The sequence below is a fragment of the Panicum hallii genome, chromosome 6 (assembly GCF_002211085.1).
Source record: "Panicum hallii strain FIL2 chromosome 6, PHallii_v3.1, whole genome shotgun sequence".
Classification (NCBI taxonomy): Eukaryota; Viridiplantae; Streptophyta; class Magnoliopsida; order Poales; family Poaceae; genus Panicum; species Panicum hallii.
Genome location: NC_038047.1, coordinates 20,573,571 through 20,595,043, shown reverse-complemented (window position 1 = coordinate 20,595,043; position 21,473 = coordinate 20,573,571). Strand labels below are relative to the sequence as shown.

Sequence of the window (21,473 nt, the reverse complement as noted above, 5' to 3'; positions counted from 1 at the left end):
CCCGCGCGCCGCCGCCCCTGCTCCCCCCCGCGCCGCCGCTCCCTCTGTCCCCCCCCGACCCCCGCCCCGCCGCCGTCCCCTCTCTCCCCCCCCTCCCCGCGCCGGATCTGTCGCCCCCTGTCTCCCCCCCACCCCTCCGCGCGCCGCTCCCCCGCTCCTCCCCGCGCGCGGCCCTGCTCCTCCCCCCGCGCCGCCCTGCTCCTCCCCCGCGCGCGGCCCTGCTCCTCCCCCGCGCGCGGCCCTGCTCCTCCCCCGCGCGCGCCCTTCTCCTCCCCCCGCGCCGCCCTGCTCCTCCCCCGCCGCGCCGCCCTGCTCCTCCCCCGCCCGCGCCGCCCTGCTCCTCCTCCGCGCCGCCGGCCCTGCTCCCCGCCGCGCCGCCCTGCTCCTCCCCCCGCGCCGCCCTTCTCCTCCCCCCCGCGCCGCCCTGCTCCTCCCCCGCGCGCGGCCCTGCTCCTCCCCCGCGCGCGCCCTTCTCCTCCCCCCGCGCCGCCCTGCTCCTCCCCCGCCGCGCCGCCCTGCTCCTCCCCCGCCCGCGCCGCCCTGCTCCTCCTCCGCGCCGCCGGCCCTGCTCCCCGCCGCGCCGCCCTGCTCCTCCCCCCGCGCCGCCCTTCTCCTCCCCCCCGCGCCGCCCTGCTCCTCCTCCGCGCCGCCCTGCTCCTCCCCGCGCGCCGCCCTGCTCCTCCTCCGCGCCGCCGGCACTGCTCCCCGCCGCGCCGCCCTGCTCCTCCCCCCGCGCCGCCCTTCTCCTCCCCCGCCGCGCCGCCCTTCTCCTCCCCCGAGCCGCCCTTCTCCTCCCCCGCGCCGCCGCCCTTCTCCTCCCCGCGCCGCGCCGCCGCCCCCTGGTCCTCTCGTGCGCCGCGGCGGAGGCCGCCGAGGCCGCGGCCGCCGCCCCCTGTCGAGCGCGCCACCGAGAAGCAGAGGAGTCGGATCAAAGCTTTATTAGAGGGTTGTTCGTAAAGACTAGAGCTCTTGATGTTTAGACCTCTAATCTTTGGAGCTATTTTTTAGATCCCTCTAAGGGGAAACGAACACACCCTTAGTCCCACATTGCAACCACTAAGGCTTAGTCCCAAACTGCTCTGTAGAAATTGTATGGGGATCCTGCAAATCCGTGTTACACGTCACTTTTCTGGGTGTTAACTTCGCTTCTTGATTACAGAGTTGCTAATTTAGACCTTTCCTTCACAACCTTGCCGGAATGAACATAAATCTTTTTTTTTAATGGTGGAATGAACACAATCTTTATGAACTCATGTCCATCCTGTTGCTTATGCTGCTTCTGTTTTGTAGCACATAACAATCTGAGTTTTGTAACTGCTCACATGGCAGGCTCGGGCTGAGGCCAGGTCAAGTTCGCTGCTAGGGCGTTTCTGGGTCTCTGTAGGTTCTCGTATTTTGCCCTCTGTACCTTTTCATTACTGCACGTCTGCATAAAATCGACATGCAGAAAGCAGTAGATTTCGTTGTTAGCTGCTGTAGTATCACCCGAACGTTTGCTGTCATCTTCTGAAATTAGCTTTGCTATTTTGCTAGATGTGATCATTTCAAAGCTCATGTATTTTTCTGCAAGCTCTCTCTTTTACAGTGGTTCAGGTAACCTGAACACCACACACGTTTGCTTGCAGTACTTTGCTGCGTCGGCGCTCTTGCCATTGCCCGGTCTCTGCATCACAAGATAAGGAAGGCGGAGGCTCGACATGCTGCTGGGCCCGATGCTTGAGCGACTGGCTTGGGCCGAATTGGCGCAAAAAATTACTGCAGCCCTCTCTGGTTATACTTTTGGGCTTCTTCTTGATCGTGAGCTGGGTGGGCCTTTCAAATTCTGTGAGAATTATTTAGAAATTCCGGAGAAAACACAAGAAAAAGATAGGACGGTGAGCGATCTGATTCGGAGATCAACAGAACGAGCGAGATGAGTGTCAGGGAGACCAGGTGGTTGTCGTTGCTCCTCGTCACATTGGATCTCTGATACCTCGACCTCAACCTGAAACCCTTTCCGTTGGACAGGTTGGAGTTTCCATTTCTGTATCCATGCATGGCTTCAGAATTTCCTTTGGCTACAATGCAGCTCGTCTTAGTTCCGGGTGCCACACGAGTTTTTTTCCCCCTTTTCTTGAAAGAACGGCACACACAGTTTACTTGGGCCAAGAACTGTGACTGAGGTGTGGCTTTGCGTATTGGAGACGAGTGCCATGTATAGTAGTAGACGAGTTCCGGTTCACGGTGCAATCATCAACGCAAGCTGCTGCAGCACCGCCATCAGTTGTCCCTGGCAAATCCAAATGCAAAGACGCAACAATTTCATAGACGAACACAAAATTGATCAAAGCAAGATTGCTGTGTAATATAACAAGCGCCTTTTGCCGTCACCGGTCTCGGCCGCGCCGCAGATGGAGGCGAGGCAGATCTTGGAGCAGTCGCCGGCACCGAACGCGGCGATGGGCACGGTGCAGGACTCCACGCACTTGATTGTGCAGAGCCACGCTGGGTTGCCCTCCCTGCAGCCAGGGTAGCAGCTGCCGAAGCACCCACAGAACCCACTGTGAATCCGGCCACCTGCTGCTGGCCTGACACGGACAGCATGACGAGCATGCACCACACAGCAGCAGCTGCAACTCTCTTACCTTCCATCCGTCTCCCCTCCCTGCAGTAGAGCCAGAGAATGTTCAAGAGGATCATTCGTTTTGCAACAGCATCAATGTGTTGCAGAAACGAGTGCAGATGAAATCAAACGCAGGGAAAGTTGAAGTAGTAGGAGTAGGATGCTTACCAGTGATTGTTCCTTCAGAAACTGGGACTTGAGGTGTTCTTTCTGTTGCGCATTTTGTGTGGTGACATTCAGATAATGACGTCCATTTATATATACCACTGGAGCGAAGGCTTGGAATCTTGTTCTGATGCATTCTTGCACAAGCTTTCTAGAGATCGTTATGCAGACTGAAAGAGAAATGGAGGAGTACCACGCAAGTATGCCAGATTCAGGCCAATTTCAGCTTGTTGGGCAAAATATTTTTTTGTGCTTGTATGGCAGCATACATTTGATCTCACTGTTTTCAGGAAAGAACGTCGTGATTCGTGACACAAGCGAACATGTCAGATGTCTCAAAGTTGGTATGGACAACATAGTCATGCATAGAGTTAGGGTCATGAATTCATGACCAAGCAGGAAACCTTCCCCATGAAAAGGATTCCGACAATACAGGAAAAGCTTGCGAAATGATAGTGGTTCGACACATTATCACAAAGAATGCATTGTGTTGGAAATGCACACATGCACATTGGTTGGTTAAGTATCTGAACCCAAGTAAGTAGCACGGGTAGGACAGCTGTTGGCGCTGCAACACTCTGATCTGAATCATTTCAGATGTTCAGTTGTGGATTTAGTCTGAAAATGGAGAATTAGGACAAATATGGCAGCTTCAGGAATCAGGATTCAGGACAGCTTCAGCATGTGCAACAAAAGAAATATCAACTAGTATACTGCAGCAATTTGGAGGAAGCGAACACAGAATTTCACTATGTTCGGCAAACCAGAACCCTGCTGTGATACATCAGAACTCAGGACAATATGCAGATTTGCCAAAGTTGATATAAATTTGAATTGTATCAGAATATGATTGTGGGGGGTAACGTAATCGATACTTACCCGTGGTAATAGGGTACAAAGACCGGTGAACCTGCGTAATTTGAGGCAAATGTTAGAAGAAATAAATTGCAGCAGCATAGCAGTTGACAGCACTCGATCAAAGCAGACCCGTCAGAAACAGGTAGCACAAATGGTGAGACCACAGAGATTTTTTTTTTATTACAGATCATAGAGATTTATGTGGACATGGATCAGGATCTTCACGGACATGCTGTTTCCTATTTCATTAGATCGAGCCATCGAGGACAAGATGAAGCCGCGGTATTGATGAACAAACCTGCCATGGCTGGTGGCATGGGCTCACATTGGTTGTGTATTGCAGAAATATTTACAACTTGCCCAGACACCAATGTTAGCGTAGGGGAGAGAGAGACTGGTTGCAACTGCTTTGGCAGCAGGTTAAGTGGTTTACCCGCTTCAACAGGGACGGACTCGGAACAATCCACCTGACTTCGCCTGCAGATAATAATGAAAACAGTTCAGCATCGTGGAATCATATGCTTTCTATCAACAGGCCGGAGAAAAAGATTCAAGATCATAAGGCAACACTTCAACTGCGTGGGTTAGAATAAAAAAAAACAGGGATTACATGAAACTCAAGCGTACAGAGTTCCATCATCTTCAGCAGATATCATAACCTTTTAGTGGTTGTGCCAGTTGACATGCAAATCAAAAGGTTATGCTACTTCGCGATCAAATAGTGAATGGTGTTCTAGGGAACAAGAACAATCCGAGTTCCAAGCTTTCTGGAGTAGATACACACTACATCTCCACCTATCCCTCGCGTGGCTACTGCTCTGCTCCGTGAAGCTGAACTTATGATGATTGATCAATTGAATAATCCTATGTTCCTACTGCAAAATTACCCTGCTTTGTCTGAGAAATTACTGATTTGATGGCTGTCCTTTTCATAATCTTATTATTCAGGTCTTGTCAGAGGACGAAAAATAGTGTGGAAGCACTGTTCAGGCGAGGAAAAGCTAAATCTGAACTTGTCCAGACAGAATCAGCCAGGGCGGATTTCCTGAAAGCAAAGTACTCTCCAAGAGACACGGAGATCCTTCGGGAGCTTCGGTTGGTTGCGGAACAAGGCAAGGCTCTCTACCAAAAGCAGGAGGAGCTATACAATGGTCTCTTTGGGCCAAGGCCTGAAGTGAAACCAAAGAAGGCAAGCTAACTCGCTATTTTCTGGCAGTGGCTGTTGTCCTTGATTCGTTATCTGGTTCAGATGTTCAGTAAGAATGAGTAAGGTAGTTTACCTGAAAATTGTTCAGAATAGGTGCTTGAGATTCCATGACTAGCATGACCAACCTGAAAATTATGCAACAAAAAGCATCCAAACTTTCTTGAACCATTAACATGTAAATTGATCCCTGTTATAAAGATAAGTGCAACTGAAAATAAGATAATTTTTCCTTGGTGATAAACTTCATACCGAAGAGCACTATCATGATAACATTTCTCTAAACAAAGGAGACCGTAGAATATGGTAAGTAAATTAGAGCATGAGACAGAAATAATCACTGCAATAGACAGACAGAATCACTCCAACAAATTTACGCGCCACATAAAGATGTCTCAACACAGTTGAGAATCCAATTCCTCTGAAAAAAAATCCTCATTTATTGATCTCCTTAAGAAAATGATACTTTTCAGGCAGGGACTTTGCATGGTGCTGATATTCCTCCCTCGACAAAACTGATATTAGCAAGGAAGTAGTGGCTGCCTCAAGTGAGAAGTTCATCTCATCAATTTTGGAGAGGTAAACCCCAACCCTCATTATCTCACCTCTATGCAACAGCCTCCTAACTAGAGCATTTAGCATACATGAGTCTGGAGTGCATCCACTCTTTTCCATTGCTGAAAACAGATTGTCAGACTCTTCTAGCAACCCTTCTTTTATGAGATTCTCTATCATTAAGTGATAGGTCACAACATCTGGACCTAAACCATGGGCAGAGATAGCAGTGAACATATCCATAGCATCTTCCTTTCTGCCACTTTTGAGCAAAGCATCGATTATAATATTGAAGGTAATGATGTCAAGTTGAAAATCCTTAGAACATAGACTCTGAAATATTTTAAATGCCTCATCAACACATTTATTTTTGCAAAGACCATTCAGAATTGTGCTGTACATGTAAATGTTCAGCTGCATTCCACTTTTGATCATATGGAGATAGAGTTCTTTTGCTTCAGAAAACTTCCCAGACTGAAATAAACCATGAAGTACAATGTTATAAGTGACAATTCCAGGCTTAACTTCATTGCTCAACATTTCTCTGAATAGTCTAACTGCATCATCTATCCTGCCAGCTCTACAATAGCCATGAAGCAAAGTAGTAAAAGAAACGGTATCTGGTTTCAAGCCAACTCGGACCATAGCATCAAGTAACTTCATAGCTTCCTTCATGCTACCAGCTAAGCAGTAGCCATCTATTAATGTATTATATGAGATAACATCAGGTCTCACACCTACATGTACCATCAAGTCAAGGAGACTCTGAGCTTCCATGACCCGTCCTCCATTGCAAAGGTTACGCATTATTGTGGTGAAGAACGTGGCATTGGGATGGATCCCTTGATTCAGCATTTCAGAAAATAATTCCTCGGCCTTCTCCCAATTCTCAACAGTGCACAGTCCATAAACTAGTGAGCTAAAAACAACGATACAAGGAGTCACCCCTTCATGGATCATCTGATCGAATTTAAGCATTGCCTCATCCACTCTTCCCAACTTGCAAAGTGCATCTATTAATGCTCCATAGTTGACTACATTAGGACTCAACCCTTGCTGCCTCATTTGGTCAAATATATGCATTGCCTCATCTATCATACCACCTTTAGCATACGCACAGAGAACTATGTTAAAGGTATGATGGTTAGGTGAAACACCATTTTCTACCATCAAATCCAAGAGGCCACGCATATCAGAAAGAGCTCCTTTGGTAGCATAACCATGAAGCAGAACGCCATATGTAGTTACATTAGGTTTTGTGCCCTTTTCAATCATAGAATCAAAAATCTTTCTAGCCTCTGTGCATCTTCCACTCTTGCAAAGGTGATCCAGCAGCAAAGTACAAGTGACAGTATCTGGCTTATGACCATGCGCGGACATTTCTTTGAGCATTCGAACCACCTCTTTCCCCTGTCCTGAAGAGCAATATCCATGGATCAGACAATTATATGTCCGATTGTCTGGCTTGACACCTTTATGAATCATCTGCTGAAGGACACCCTCGGCCCTGTCAACTGCTTGAGCTTTGCTCAGGCCATCAATGACTGTGGTGTAGGTCACAACAGTCGGCGAAATCCCCCGGTCATCCATTTCACGAAATAGGTTGTAAGCTTTGTCCACCTGACCGTCTCTAAACAAGCCATTGATGACTGTGTTGTAGGTCACAACAGTCGGCGAAATCCCCCGGTCATCCATTTCACGAAATAGGTTGTAAGCTTTGTCCACCTGACCGTCTCTAAACAAGCCATTGATGACGGTGCTGTACGCCACGACATCTGGTGGGCAGCTACCACCTCCATCATCGGCCATCATGTGGAGCAGCTCAAGTGCCTCCTCAGCTCTCTTTTCGTTGCATAAACCCTTTAGAACTGTGTTGTATGAAACTACATCTGGCGTGCAGCCAAACTCAGGCATTCGTCGGAGCAATATGTCCATGGCCTCAGACACGCACTTTCTGTCACAGACACCTTTGAGCAGTTGATTGATGACTATGCCATTCACCCTCCAGCCTGTCTTAAGGATGAGGCCAAAGGCGGCGAAACCAAGCTCCAGGCGTCCGATGCGGCAGAAGCGGTTGATGAGGATGCTGTAGGTGTGCAGGTCGGGAGATACCTTGTCGGAGCAAGCACGGGCCATCCGGTTGAAGAGGGAGGGGACGAGCTCAGAGGAGGAGGAGCCCCTGCCCTGGGCGCGAGAGACGGCGGTGAGGAGCTGGTTGAAGGCGAGAACCGAGGCCGGCCTGGCGTGGGGGAGCAATTCGTCGAACATCTTGACGGCGTCGTCGAGGCCGAGGCTTCCCGAGCGGACGCGGCCAGCGATGGCGCGCTCCAGCTCCAAGCACCGGTCGCGGGCGGCGCTCGCGCGGCGGGACATGTCGGCGTGGGGAGGCAAGTGGCCCGGGCATGAGAGGGAAGGACGACGCCGCATGCGCCGGTGGGGGCTGGCAAGTGCAGGGCGCGCTGCGGCGTGGAGTGGGGTGGGTGAGGGTCAGGAACGGGAGTTGGTTGACAGCGGCGGTGGGCGCGGGTTGGTTGGGGCCGGCAGGCGGCGAGGACGGTCGACACCGGGGAGCTGAGAGGGGGTTGGGCCGCTACGGGTTTTGCAGGTTGCTCATTGCCGCCTGCAGCAATGGCCGGTGTTGAAGAAGATGCCCCACGTTCCGCAACCAAGATGACACTGCAAATCGTTTGATCTTCGTGTTAGACGCGGCTGGGATAAAATATAGTTGCGACTCTTTACGATGTTTGTCAACCTTGGACTTGCGCTATAGCACTGCTAGAAAATGGAAGGAAGAAATAAATCAGAAGAAATCAATCCAGAGCCCAGAGGACGAATAGAACGGAAAACTCACCGGAGATTGCAGCCGGCGCTCCTCCTTGCCGGCGGGAGGCGCCTGCGTGCGTCCTTCCGAGTGCGAGGGTGCTGTGCGTGCGTGGGGGCCGGGATAGCAGGCTGAAGTGCTTCGTGGGCTGGGCCGTGTCCTAAAAACATTCAGATAGTGTCCGGCCCACGTATTGAGTTATTCGGCGATTTTATTTTCTCCCGCGGATACTCCCTCAGTCAAAAAAAAAATGCTACTCCCGTTTTCCGAGAATACAGAAAATTTCAAATTTGATCAAATTTATAAAAAAACTACTAACATTTATGTCTCCAAATATATTATACGATTAATCTAATAATACTTATTTTGTAATATAAATATTAATACTATTTCATATAAATTTGGTCAAACTTTAAATTATACGATTCCTTAGGAAGCGAGAGTCGCATCTTTTTTTAGGATGGAGGCAGTACGTATCAGTATTGTATCTGTATCCAACACGTATTGGATACGCGATACGTGCCCTTCCAGCTGTTTCTGGGTAACAGAGCCTTGAAGGAGCAGTAGTAGTTCATGGACATGGAAAGCAGTAGTAGTTCATGGACATGGAAAGTACAGGCGCAAATCTCTGGAAGGCAATGAAAGACCCATCCATCTTGCAGGTTCCTTCATCCTTGTACCCCTTTGCTTGCAGGTCCAAGATGCCACTTTGAAGTCTGAACGGTGAACGCTGCCATTGCAGAAGACGCACAGCACCATGACGCTGCCATCGCGTCCATAGTTGCCAATGCACTTAGAAATGGGAGCCAAGAATATACTAATATACCAGAAGCACATAAACATATTCAAACTATAGCAAACCTGACCGCCTGAGGATGCTCTAATATAGAAGTAAATATACTCTAAAAGATATGTGCAATCCTTGGATAGGGCTTGTGCATTTTGGAGAGGTAGATCAGCATGGACTCCACCAACAGGGCAATGCAGGCGTAGCCACAGAAAAACCTAGCAAACAAAGAAAGAAAACTCATACAGACCGTAAAAAGCATCAGAAAAAGCCTATTCTATATGTTGACCATGAAAAGTGAATTAAGAAAGTATAATTCGAAAATGGATCTCAAGAATATGCCAGGATGCTAGCCTGTAAAGCGTATCAACTGCTGCAAGTTCCGAGTCTTTGAAGTAATCACCTCAAGGATAAGGAGGCTCCCATGATTGATTTTACCCCTGGGTGTGCAGGATTGCATAATAAATTATGCAACTAAATGAAGAAAATAAAGTGGTAACCATTAAGTTGTAAATTGTTTTCTACTGTAAAATAACTTTTTTTTCGTGACGGTGTCTGAGCACGTTTTTTATCAAGAGGAAGAGTTACAGTGACGCAACTACGAGAGATAGTGCTGAGTTATGAAACACCACTCAGCTAGTAGCACGCAACCTAGCAAAAACAATCAAGCAAGAAAAATGGAGGAAGAGAGAACACACTCAGCCTCACGGAACCACTAAGATGACGCTAAACAATTGGACCTGCTAAAGATACATCATCACCATAACAGCGGTGGCAAAGCATCCACTAGACAACGCGATCAAACCATCTGCCCCAACAGCAAGAAGGTGGCAAAGCATCCACCAACAGAGAAAACCATGACAGCAAAGTATCCGTCAATACGGACAAGCAACTGCGGCAAAGCATCCGCTATTGACGGGCATCCGTCAAATTCGAATCAACAAGTCGACCGCTGGAAATCAAAATGAACGACTAAGGCGACCTGAAGACGATGACCTAAGCTACCATGACGATGGAAGTAACATACAAGCAGATGCAGTGAGAAGCCTCGTCCAGGAGGAGAAGCTGCCCGCCACCACCACACACACCATCGATCAGCCCCTGCGCACAGAGCCGCCATGGGGTGGATCCGTCAACCAGCGACCGCGGCCACGGCCGGCGGCGAAGCCAACCCACCGCCAGGAGAGATATACGCGGGGAATAGCGGGGGATGCTGACGGACCGCCCACCACCACCGGCGGCCCCCGGAGCCGGCGGAGACGGGGCGCCAAGCGGCGGGCGGCGCGCAACCGCACGACATCATCATCGACGCCGCCAAGCGCCGTTGGCAGGGACGCACCGGACCAACGGCCGGTGGCTGCGAACCCCGGCGAGGGAGGGCCGCCCCCCCTCCCCCGACGACTCCCGCCGAGAGAGGGGGGCACGACCAGATCCAGCTTGGGGGAGCCCGAATCCGGTGAAGGGGATGCCGGATCCAGCCCCTGGCGGTCGGCGGCGGCGCACAGCGGAGCAACACCCACAACCATGGTTTTTGAGGCTGGGGAAACAGGGAGAGGGGAGGAAGAGAGGAGGCAAACTGAGCTGGCTTCGGCTCAGCCGCTGGCCGCCGCCACCGCCTGGCCGGTCGCCAGCGGCGGCGGTGTCGGCCACCGGAGGCGGTCTAGGGTGGCGGATGGGTGGCTGCACGGAATCGCCCCCCGAGCCGCCAGGGAGGGCGACGCGGGGCAAGAGACGGGAACCAAATTCAGACAGCACTTGATGTAAAATAACTAGCTACTAGGACCAAAAACAAGATAATTTTACCTGGTGCAAAATTTGATACTGAAGACAAGGATACCATTTCTCTATAGAATTTCATCAAACAAAGGAGACCACAGAATGTGGCCAGTAAATTAAAGCACGAGACAGACATAATCACTCAAACAAATTTACATGTCATTGGGTATTGCAGAAATATTTACAACTTGCCCAGACACCACTGTTAGAGTGGGGGGGGGGGTAGAGAGACTCATTGCAACTGCTTCGGCAGCAGGTTAAGTGGTTCACCCTCTTCAACAGGGACGAACTCAGAACAATCCATCTGACTTTGCCTGCAGATAATAATGAAAACAATTCAGCACCATGGAATCATATGCTTTCTATCAACAGGCCGGACAAAAAGATTCAAGATCACAAGGCAACACTTCAACTGGGTGGGTTAGAATAAAAAACAGGGATCATATGAAACTCAAGCGATGCGAGCCGGAAGAGGGGATCACCCGAAGAGCTCAAACAGGGCCCCTGCATCATCTCCTCTGAGGGGCGACACTGGCGACGCCCCAACCTCCGCCGCCGCCACCCCTCTCTCGGCCTCCTCTCCACCTCGCCGCCGCCAGGGCAGGGCACCGAAAGCCCATGTGCCTGGTAGGAAGGCGGCAGCGGGCCTCCTTCTGTCGGCCCGGGGTGCTCCCACACCCGGTCAAGGACGCGCCGACATCGGGCATGGAGGCGGTGGCGGCGGCCCAGGGCGGCACATCCGACGTCCTAGGGATCGGATTCGACACCCCCGGGGCCGGATCTACGCGGAGGCCGGCGCTGGCGCACGCTGGCGGCGCAAGTGTGGCCGCAAGTGTGCGTGGGCCCACAGGAGGGGTGGACACGCGCGTGCGGCGCGTCGTGGACGCTTGGGGGCCCGCGGGAGGCGGACGCGCGCGGGCGGCGCATTAGCCGGGAGCCGGGACTAGGGCCGGTGCCCTCAAGATGGGAGGTGGCACCTATAGTGGTGGGGCATGCGCCTCGTGGCTGTTGGCGGCGAGTGCCCGTGCCGGCAGTGATGGTCGGCGACGACCTCGACGTGCTGTGGTGTAATGTGAGCGGTGGAGTCAGGTCCGGCCCCATGTGTTGTCTGGTCGGAGGGGGTGATGGCCGACGTAGCTATGCGGCTGCGCGTGCAGCCGGCGCATCAATGCCCCTCTGAAGAGGCTTCCGTGGGGTGGCGGGACAACGGCGCTGTTGGGATGGTCGGCGTGGGGTCCAGCTTATTGGCCCGACATTTGCGCTAGTGGGGGTTCATCGGCAAAAGCCTTGGCGACGGCGACGGTGATAGGCGCCGCTTTCCCTGTTGGGGGCGTCGTGTTTCCCCCAACGTTGTGAAAGGATCTTGATGTCGTCTAGAGCGGGCGAATAGGTAAATTACAACACTAGTTGCAACTGTCAGCATCACAGACCGGTCAGACCGGTCCAAACCAGAAAGCACACAAAATTCGGAGTTACTTTCCTCCTCAAACTCTAACACAAACCAAACTTGGTGAAGTGCTTCTGTAGATATTTTCTAAAGTTTCTAGTAAGTCACTGCACATAGGACAAGCACAGCCAAGTAGATTGATGCGAAATAAAATTAGTAAGTGCTAGAGAATAAAGAGCTGAGACAAACCAAAGTAGACATGAGGATTTGTTTCGTGAAGTTCGGATTCACTGTTGTGAACCCTACGTCTCCGTTGACGAACTTGTTGTGCTTGAGTCTATTTCAACTCGGTCCCTTGAGCTCGGTCTATTTCAACCGCTCCTTATTTTCCACTAGATATGATCTTTTCCTTTGCGGAGGTAAGATCTCAACCTTCACAAACTTGCCGCTGCTCACCACAAGCTTGGGAGCTTGTCGGCGACACCTAGCCATCTAGGAGGTTTCACCTCCAAGAGTAACAAATGCTTCACGAGTTGCCTTGATGTCAACCACGAGTGCTCAAGATATGGAATGCTCTGTAGTGCTCTCACACACTCAATCTCTCAACCCAACTCAAAGGTTTGCAACCAAAATAGTACAACTCACAAAGAGAGCTTGGGGAGAGCTTTCTGGTCAAAGAAATAGCTTTGGAAAGCTCAGGAACCAGAATGAACCAGCTGCACACGAAGGAGAGGGCTAAAGGGTATAAATAGCCAACTTCCCAAAACTAGCTACTGTTCTGTCAGAGGCCAACCGGTCAAACCGGTGTGACCGGACGGTCAGATCTGATTTCAAACTCAACTAGCCATTAGTGCTCAGATCGATCAAATCGGTGTGAGCCAGAGCAAAAACTCCACCATGACAGAGAGGTTCACCTCGTGGACCAACCCAAAACTTGGTCGGCCAGGTTTCTAACAGTTAGTAGCTAGAGGTTTCTCTCAAGGATTCTCACTTGGGTAAACCTATGAGCACTTTGGATGTTGTCAATCAACCAATGTTGCATCTCTCTTAATAGTACGACATACCTATACTCAAGATTAAATAGAGATAGCCAAACAACCACTTGAGCTTGTATGTCTTTACTTTTGCCATACTTTATCTTTCTCATACTTGGGACTTTCAACATTGCTTATCATCTTGAGCACATCCAACTTGAGCCAGTAACTTAGAAACCTTTATGATTAATATTGCTTGTATTGATATCTAAGCCACTTGACTATATGATTCAAGACTTGACTTGATGCTTCAAAATTCTTCAAGTACTAGCCACTTTACCCGAGCAAAAATATCATGATCCAAGTCGTCACTTGACCATATTTTGCTTAGTTCCTCATTGCATAGTCACTTGCTTGATTCCTTCATCTTGTCTTCGTTAGTGGTAAAATGTGATATATCTTGTCATCCTGTGAAAAATGTGATATGAGAAAGTATAAATTACTGTTAAAAAGGTAGAATTAAATTTAAATGTGAAATGAGTGTAATAGGAACTAGAAATAACCATTTACTTGTTATTACCTTAGTTAGTGGTAATATCTTTGCTTCCGCTGTTGGTGGGCAAGATGAAGAGGACATCTTTGATTGGAGTAGACTACTATATTAATTTCAGAGAACCAGAAAGTACTGATGTGCAATGTGCCGACATATAAAAAATGCTATGCAAATGGAGAAGAGGTGATTTTGAATAGGAAGAGAAGGTGAAAATAACAAATATATCAAAACACTAATCATAGAAGAGGAAATAGGCCATTTTGTTTTAAAAAATTACGTGCTAGAAAACAATGCAAGCCCAATAGCCATTCTTAGTTTTCAATCTCTGCCTATAAAAAGGAAAAAACATTTATACCTTTAATTCATATATATATATACATATGGGCATATGTACATATACATATATCTATCTAACCTGTATTTGCATATAACTATATACATGTATATATATTGAAACAAGAGAAGCATTGCATTGACATTACAAAGAAAAGTAGGAACAGGATGAAACAGCAGCAGTAGCTTACCATGCAGGTCAAACTTGCTTCACAAAGGATCAACAATTCCAATAAACTCTTAGTAAACCGACCAATTTGACCGAATAACTATTTTCTGAGGAGAAAGACAGGAAGACATAAACAAGAGTAAATTGTCATAATGCAGCTATGCAATTCAAAATAAAATTACAAGTACAACCCAAGAGACTAAACAACTGGATTAATAGAAACTATGTATTATATGTATGTATTGGTACAGAGGAAGCACTGTTCAATAAAACTTGCACTGAAAGACAAATTAGGAAATGACAAAACAGTAATAGCTTAATTACTAGATAGGTGCAAGGTACTCTCTGCAGAAGTTCGGCAATTTCTAGGTTCTTAACAAACTGACCAATTTGATCCAAGATCCTTACTGTAAAGAACAGTAGGAAACCACAAAGAAAAGTATGTTATTGCATTACAGTTGTATAACTCAAAACTAAACTAGAGATACAACCAATGGACTTAAAACAAATACATGGTTACCAAAAGAAAATAGACAACAAGCAAAGAGATCAATTCACCACTGTCAGACCCGGGGCCACGGGACTGTGTACATAGCGTAGTTTAAGATATTAAGTCCGTCTTATCTCTTATTTATCTCGTTTATCTCTTATTTATTCCATTTAAATAGGAGATAAGGCTAACCGATACAGGGGGAATCTACTCAAGATATGTTCTGGTACGATTCCTTAGCTGGTGTTGGTTAGTATCTTTGTAACCCTGCCCTCTCTGATATATAAGGGAGGACAGGAACCCCTCTCAAAACACGATCTCTAGATCATTCTACACCAAAAGCAATACAAACCACCATGCAGGACGTAGGGTGTTACGCATCTTGCGGCCCGAACCTGTCTAAGCTTTGTGTTCATTGCACCTTCGAGTTCCTGATTTCGGCGTCTCCTTACCCAAAACTTACCACCTTGGGTATATCCCTCGGTGGGCAGCCGGTTAAACACCGACAGTTGGCGCGCCAGGTAGGGGAGCGCGTCGAAGATCCACCGGCGAGCTCGATGGCATCTTTCCAGTTCACTAGTTGGAATCAACTCCGACTAGTCGAGCTTCATCAACAAACCGTCGTAGAGCGCCAAGAGGCACAACTGGTGACTCAGCAACAGCAGATGACAGATGGATCACCGAGCACATACTACACGTATTGAACAGGGAAGATCCCTTTTCTTTTTTTTCTACATTGGATACAATCCGTGGCTGTTACTAGCAAGGATTATTATACTGATCTATCTTTGCTAACGTGATCTTTGCATAGTATTCTCATCCGTGCGGAGCTTGCTGGGGAGCTCTCACAGACAAGGATGGCACGAGGCTGTTGGTGGCAGCGAGGAAGTTGCATAGCAAACTAACCCAGCGCCGTGTCATGACTCTGCAACGGAATTCCGCCGCAACTGGAGCTGGTTAGGAGCGAGTGCCAACTAGTTTGCCTCATCAGACGCACTGTCGCCGACCTCGACTATTCAGCTCGACTTCACCTCGCGCTGCAACGTCGATGCACCGCGGCCGTCGACCTCGACGACTCGGTTCAACTTCGGCTTGTGCCGCAATATCTGCGCGCAGCAGTGACGGGTTCGACTACTTCAACTTCGCAAGGACGATCGGCAGCCCGCCGACGACTACTTCAACTACTCGTCTCGACTTGAAAACTAGTCGGAATCGACTCCGACTAGTCGAGCTTCATCAACAAACCATCGCAGCTCCATCAACGAGCTCCACGGCTTTGTCGATATTCGTCCACGAATCAAGCTAAGTGATTTATACCTTTTCCGACTTGTTCTTCACAGGATCGGCTACCTTTTCGGGTACGCCTCTCGATGGGCATGAAACCCTCGGGGGCTACGCCCTGATCGACCACTCCTGGGATGCTAGACCGACAGCCACAGCTTTGGTGCACCGAGTACTGGAGGCTCTTCCACAGACTTAATGCACCGAGTGCTGGCGGCTTTGCCATGGCCTTAGGACACTGACTACGGAGGCTACGCCACAAGGTTGTGTTCTGAGTGCTGGAGGCTTCATGGGACTACACCCTATGGAAGTATAGATCTTTGCGTGTTGCCACACACGCTCTCGCCGACTACTTATGCGTGTATGTCTCTCGACGGGTACGAAACCCTCCAGAGCTACACATCGCTGACTACTTTATGCGCACCGCGCATCCTCTTTGTCGCATGATGACTTCTTTGTCTTCTCTTAACGGTTGCTAAAGTACTCGGGTAGCACACGCCTTAATCCGTGAAACCTCGACTCTTCTGTAAGCCTATGCTCCTACGCGTGTATGCGGCTAAGTTCCCTACGCTATGGTCTACGGCCATCAGGGATCAGGTGCTTAAACGTAACAGGCTAACTGTCCGGGGAAATTACATGGCCTAACAAGAGCAAGACGCGAAATTTTTACACCGAATAAATTTTGGTTCCTTCATATTATTACTGAGTACTACTCGGTATCTTCGCATTATGCTACATAATGTATGCATTGTCTTTTTTCAGATCAAGCTTCGGCAACAACCCTCCAGGCAGCACGGCGTGCCATCACAGTTCCGCTAGTTCCCAGGCTCAGGGGCTGGGCAACGCACACTACTCGACATGGCTCCTTCGGCTCACCTGGCTCGTAAGCTCGAGGGCTGGACGCCGCAAAACTACTCGAGGACGACTCATATGAAGACTGAGAGTGCAGAAGAAACCCTAAGTCACCGCGCGGTTAAATAAACCAGCAGGAGGCTTAATTTCACTATGCAGAAGGCGAGGAGTTTTTTCTCGGAATTTTATTTTTAGCCTGCATGCCACGACTTTTGGATCCTTATCTCCAAATTTAGGAGATTTGGATTCAAGGCTCGGGGGCTATGGGATACGTGGCATCGACTACTTATTTTTTCAAATTTATTTGAAAAGTAAGTAAGGGAGATTCAAGACTAATGGGATCCTCAGCCTGATTCTCCGATTCAACCTAAGGCTCGGGGGCTACTCCATATGGAGTGCGATTTTTCAATCGCACACCATATTAGAAATAAAATTCGGGGCATGAGCACCTCGTAGCTTCGATGCAGCCAAGCAAGTACTCGAAGAAGGACTTCAAGACGAAACTTCAGAAGAAGTCGAAGACTGCTTTGGAAGTACTCGATAAGCCTGCAGTACTCAGCTACGACGAGCTCGGGGGCTTGTCAGACCCGGGGCCACGGGACTGTGTACATAGTGTAGTTTAAAAGATTAAGTCCGTCTTATCTCTTATTTATCTCGTTTATCTCTTATTTATTCCGTTTAAATAGGAAGCTGTAAGTTATTTAAGATTCAGCTTTTATCTAGGTTAACATAATATCTATAGGTCTACTGTTCTATTCTAATTTCAGCAAAGTGATAATAATTAAGACCACATAGGATAATAACCTTGTTTTGCATTTCTCCCAACCCTTCAATATGGTGGATGTACAGAGGAAACCATTTATGATCTCACAATATGTTGAATATATGGAATTCATTTTATTTGCTGAATTACAACACTGAGCTTTTAAAATGTTCTAGATTATTGCTGAATAAATATTCAAGGGTTGATGCTTAGCAATGGTTCAGTTTAATTGCTTTCTGTCTTTCATGTATGCTACCGTAATATTGCGCTGTGGCTAACTTGTGATTCTGTTGATGAATTGACTGTTACTATCAGGTTGACAACGAGTGCAATAAAGCTGAGCAGTGGCTAAGGGAGGGGTTGCAACTTCAAGAATCCTTGCCCAAGAATGTCGACCCTGTACTTTGGTCCTATGAAACTAAGAGAAGGGAAGAAGAGTTGGATATGTATGTGTCCTTCCCTCCCTATGGCCACTTAACAGCCGTTTGAGCTCTTTGGCAAAAATATTTGTTGTTTTTGTTCCAGATGGTCTAAGAAGCTTTGCCTGATTCCGCTTGTAGGTTCTGTCAAAACATAGCAAGGCACAAGGGCTCTCCAGCAAGAACGGATGGCAGCAGGGGTTCAGATCACATGCCTACACCAGATAGAGATTAGATGTTCATGAGGTTTCTTCACTGTACGACCATGATTGTCTTACATTCTGTAGCAATATATGAATGAATTGAGTTTTTGCTAACACCATCGTATAATCCACCCTGTACTATACGGGGCCCGCCATTGGGCAACTGCGTCTTGGTTCTCAAGGTTCAGGGTGCAGTTTTCACTTGAGAGCCTACTAATCATGGTTATTGATATCTGTGAATTCTTTTCCTGTACCTCGGAGCAAAGTTGTTGTCTGCCTCAGTTTGTGCTGAACGAAAAGAGCCAAAAGAAAATTTGTACGCAAGCCACATGAGGATAAGGGGCTATTTAGCTTGGCAGATTTTATTGTTTGTTGATCCAAGGAAATTTCCCTGCATAGTTTTTCTTTCTTATTTTTAGAAGACCTTGTATAGTGTACATTGCTCATAGTTCCTTCATTTGAAATTTGAATATTGTATTGTATGGGCGTTCCTTTTCTGATGGAGGTGTGTGGTTGAATACTGTGTTGCTCATAGCGATCCAACGAACTAAATTTGAATATTACTAGGATGGTTTCTACTTCAGAATAATTTAGTTTGCTAGTTGTGGTTGATGTGCAAATGTTTGTAAGTAATGGTTTTTCAAGCTAATGCACTTAACCTATTTTAGGTCACACAACTGCTAGTGCTGCGACCGACGATCATCCCTGCGGCCCTGCCAGAGTTACCCAGCGGAACATCAGCCCCGTGACAATCTTCATCCCTGTGAGCTAGCGCCTTCCAATTTCGTCCTGCCACCTCCTATTCTGAACCACTGTTAGGAAAAATCATAAAATGAATAGTAGAGGAATACCCCCAACATCCACTATGCTTCATGGATACATAAAAATTTAGTTCTTTTGTGGCTGCAGAATTGGTGGTTGGGCTTACAACCAAGTACCTATAGAGCACCCTTCAGCGAAGGGCCGGGCTGATATATGTAGGGATGGAGATGCTGAGAGGGCAAGCAAATGAGGAGTAAAGAGTGGCCATTCAAACCACGGGAGATAGATGAGCCTGTTGGAAATAAATTATGTTAAAATATTATGATCTTCACTGTTAAGAAAACGTTTAAACCATCTAAACGTGATTAAAGAAATCTAATGATAAAACCCTAATGGGCTGTGATCAGCAGGCCCATTAGGCCTGTTTCCAGAGGCTGGCCCCCAGCCCCACAGTGCCTATAAACATAAGGTCGTGGTTAGCACCAAAATGACCTACTTAATCTTAATCTAAAACCCTAGCCACCGCTAGTCTGATCGCTAAGGGCATTGGAGGGGTTTGGAAGGCCAAGCACTCCCGTTGGCGCCCGGAGGACGCTGATTCGCCGCTGCATCTCCTACACCGACAAGAACGCCTGCTTCCTCTACGGATCAGGCGTAAATGGCTGCTGCTACTGCTAACGCTGGTATAATGATTACCGTTTATTCCGCATTAGATTGATTTGTCATAAACTAGGTTATATTTAGATTCTGGATAATCTTGCCGTTAATTTAAGTTTTGGCAATTCTAACAATCGGTATAAGGAGCCATCTTAACCTAGTCATGCACGGTCAATTTTTGAGCATATTTATGCCTCTGTTTTCGTCGGTTTAAGATGCAAAGGTGCTGTGCAGATTAGATCCTATTGCACAGTTAAGGTTGATTCATGTTTTAGACGCAATTAGTTCCTGCAGAAAGGTTTTTATATGTTAATCATGCTTGATTAGATCTAATCTAATTCGGTTTATGTCAAATTTAAGTTTAATCTTGATCTGTTAATGCTAAGTGTCTCGGATTAGATGCAAATGTTTAACATTTATTCTAATTCATGGTTAAACCGAGACAAAAATTGATGATTAGCTATGCAATTAAGGTTAAGGCATACGGCTAATTAATCTGTTTCCAAATTAGATCACTGTTCATGTTTGATTTCCGCAAAATTAGATTCAAAATCATGAACAAGATGCATAAGTAAGCATTGAGAGGAAGGGGAATACAAAGCTTAGATCGCGATTTGAGAAATCCCTAAATCCCTTACTGTGCGCTGCACTGCTCGGCCCTGTGTCCGTGCGGCGCCAGCGCTACGGGCCACGCAGCTCAGCCTGAGACCGCACGGCAGGCTGCACCCACGCGCGCCGCCCCGAGCACGGCAGCCTGCGCCCGCCCGCGTGGCACCCGCGCGGCCGCCTCGCGCGCGGCCTTCCCCGCTCGCCACTGGGCCCGCGTGCCGCCCAGCTCGTCGCCCCGCGCGGCAGCCAGCGCACCGTCCCGCGCGGCAGCTCGCGCGCTGCTGGGGCCCGCCCACGCGGCGTCCCGCGCGCCAGCTACGGCGCCGCCCGGCTCAGCCACCCGCGCGCCAGTGCCGCTCGCGCGATGCTGGGCCCGCTTGCGCGCCGTGCTGCGCGCCAGCGCAGCGCTCGCCCCCCCCCCCCCCCCCCCCCCGAGCGTCAGACCGCGCGCCGCCGCGCACCAGCGCCGCCCGCGCGCGCCGCCTCTCTGGCTGAGTGGCGGCTGTGCCGAAGGGGAAAAGAAATGAAGTGAGGTGTGCGTTAGGGTTTCATTCCGACCACATATTTTTATACGAGCTGCCGTGAGTTTCTGGCCGTTCAATCGGAATGGAGCGTCTAGATTCACCCGCATTAGGGTTTTCGTAGGATTGGCCAAATGGGCCAAATGTGCAGATTGGGCTGCGCGTATAGAGGGATGTTTTGGGCTGTTTTACGAGTTTTAGCCCAGTTAATGTTTAAATTCTTTTATTTATTGTTTCTTATGTTTAAAGCTAAAGTTAATTGCTGTTATGTTTAAAGTTTTAATTATTTCTGTTGCACTTATTATTACCAACATTATGTTAATTAATTTCCATAAGTTATGTAAATTTTTTTAATCCTATTTTAGTTACATTTATTCACTGAAAATTATGTTCATCCACCATAAGCAATTAATATACACTCTATTTAAATGGAACCATCGGGAAGTTTATTTAGAGCACTTATAATTAATTCTAACCATCGTTGATTTAATTATGAGTTTAATGATAAATTTCGTTTGTTTTCCCCATCGGTGATGCAAATTGAAATTTATGTATGATTTTAATCAGACCATCGTAGGGTTAATTTCATACTTCTTATGCGCATCTTAATTGTGAGTTTAATGAAATTATTGTTCTCATAATTTTTCAGTGAACACTGTGACGGGCTACCTGAAATCCATTGAGCCACTGAATGGCACCAACTATCCAAGCTGGTATAAAGATGTTAATGTT

At 48.2% G+C, this 21,473-nt stretch overlaps 2 protein-coding genes across 17 annotated transcripts in view; one reads left to right on the top strand and one right to left on the bottom strand.

Annotated features, from left to right (window-relative positions):
• The window catches only part of LOC112897176, a 48,348-nt gene that overhangs the window by 7,166 nt on the left and 19,709 nt on the right, over positions 1–21,473 (top strand). The window lies entirely within an intron of this gene.
• Positions 3,781–8,287, bottom strand: LOC112897175. Of its 3 annotated transcripts, none has more exons than XR_003229593.1 (3): positions 5,082–7,474; positions 4,906–4,957; positions 3,781–4,102 (listed from the first exon to the last, which is right to left on the bottom strand). XR_003229593.1 is itself a non-coding variant. In XM_025965402.1 (3 exons), exons 2-3 carry the CDS (start codon positions 7,809–7,811, stop codon positions 4,064–4,066), a joined length of 354 nt encoding a protein of 117 aa, XP_025821187.1. In that variant the 5' UTR covers positions 7,812–8,060; positions 8,236–8,287; the 3' UTR covers positions 3,781–4,063. The 3 variants fall into 3 exon arrangements, 1 of the variants encoding a protein (XP_025821187.1); XM_025965402.1 differs by lacking the exons at positions 4,906–4,957; positions 5,082–7,474 and adding exons at positions 7,497–8,060; positions 8,236–8,287; XR_003229592.1 differs by having other exon boundaries at positions 4,906–7,474.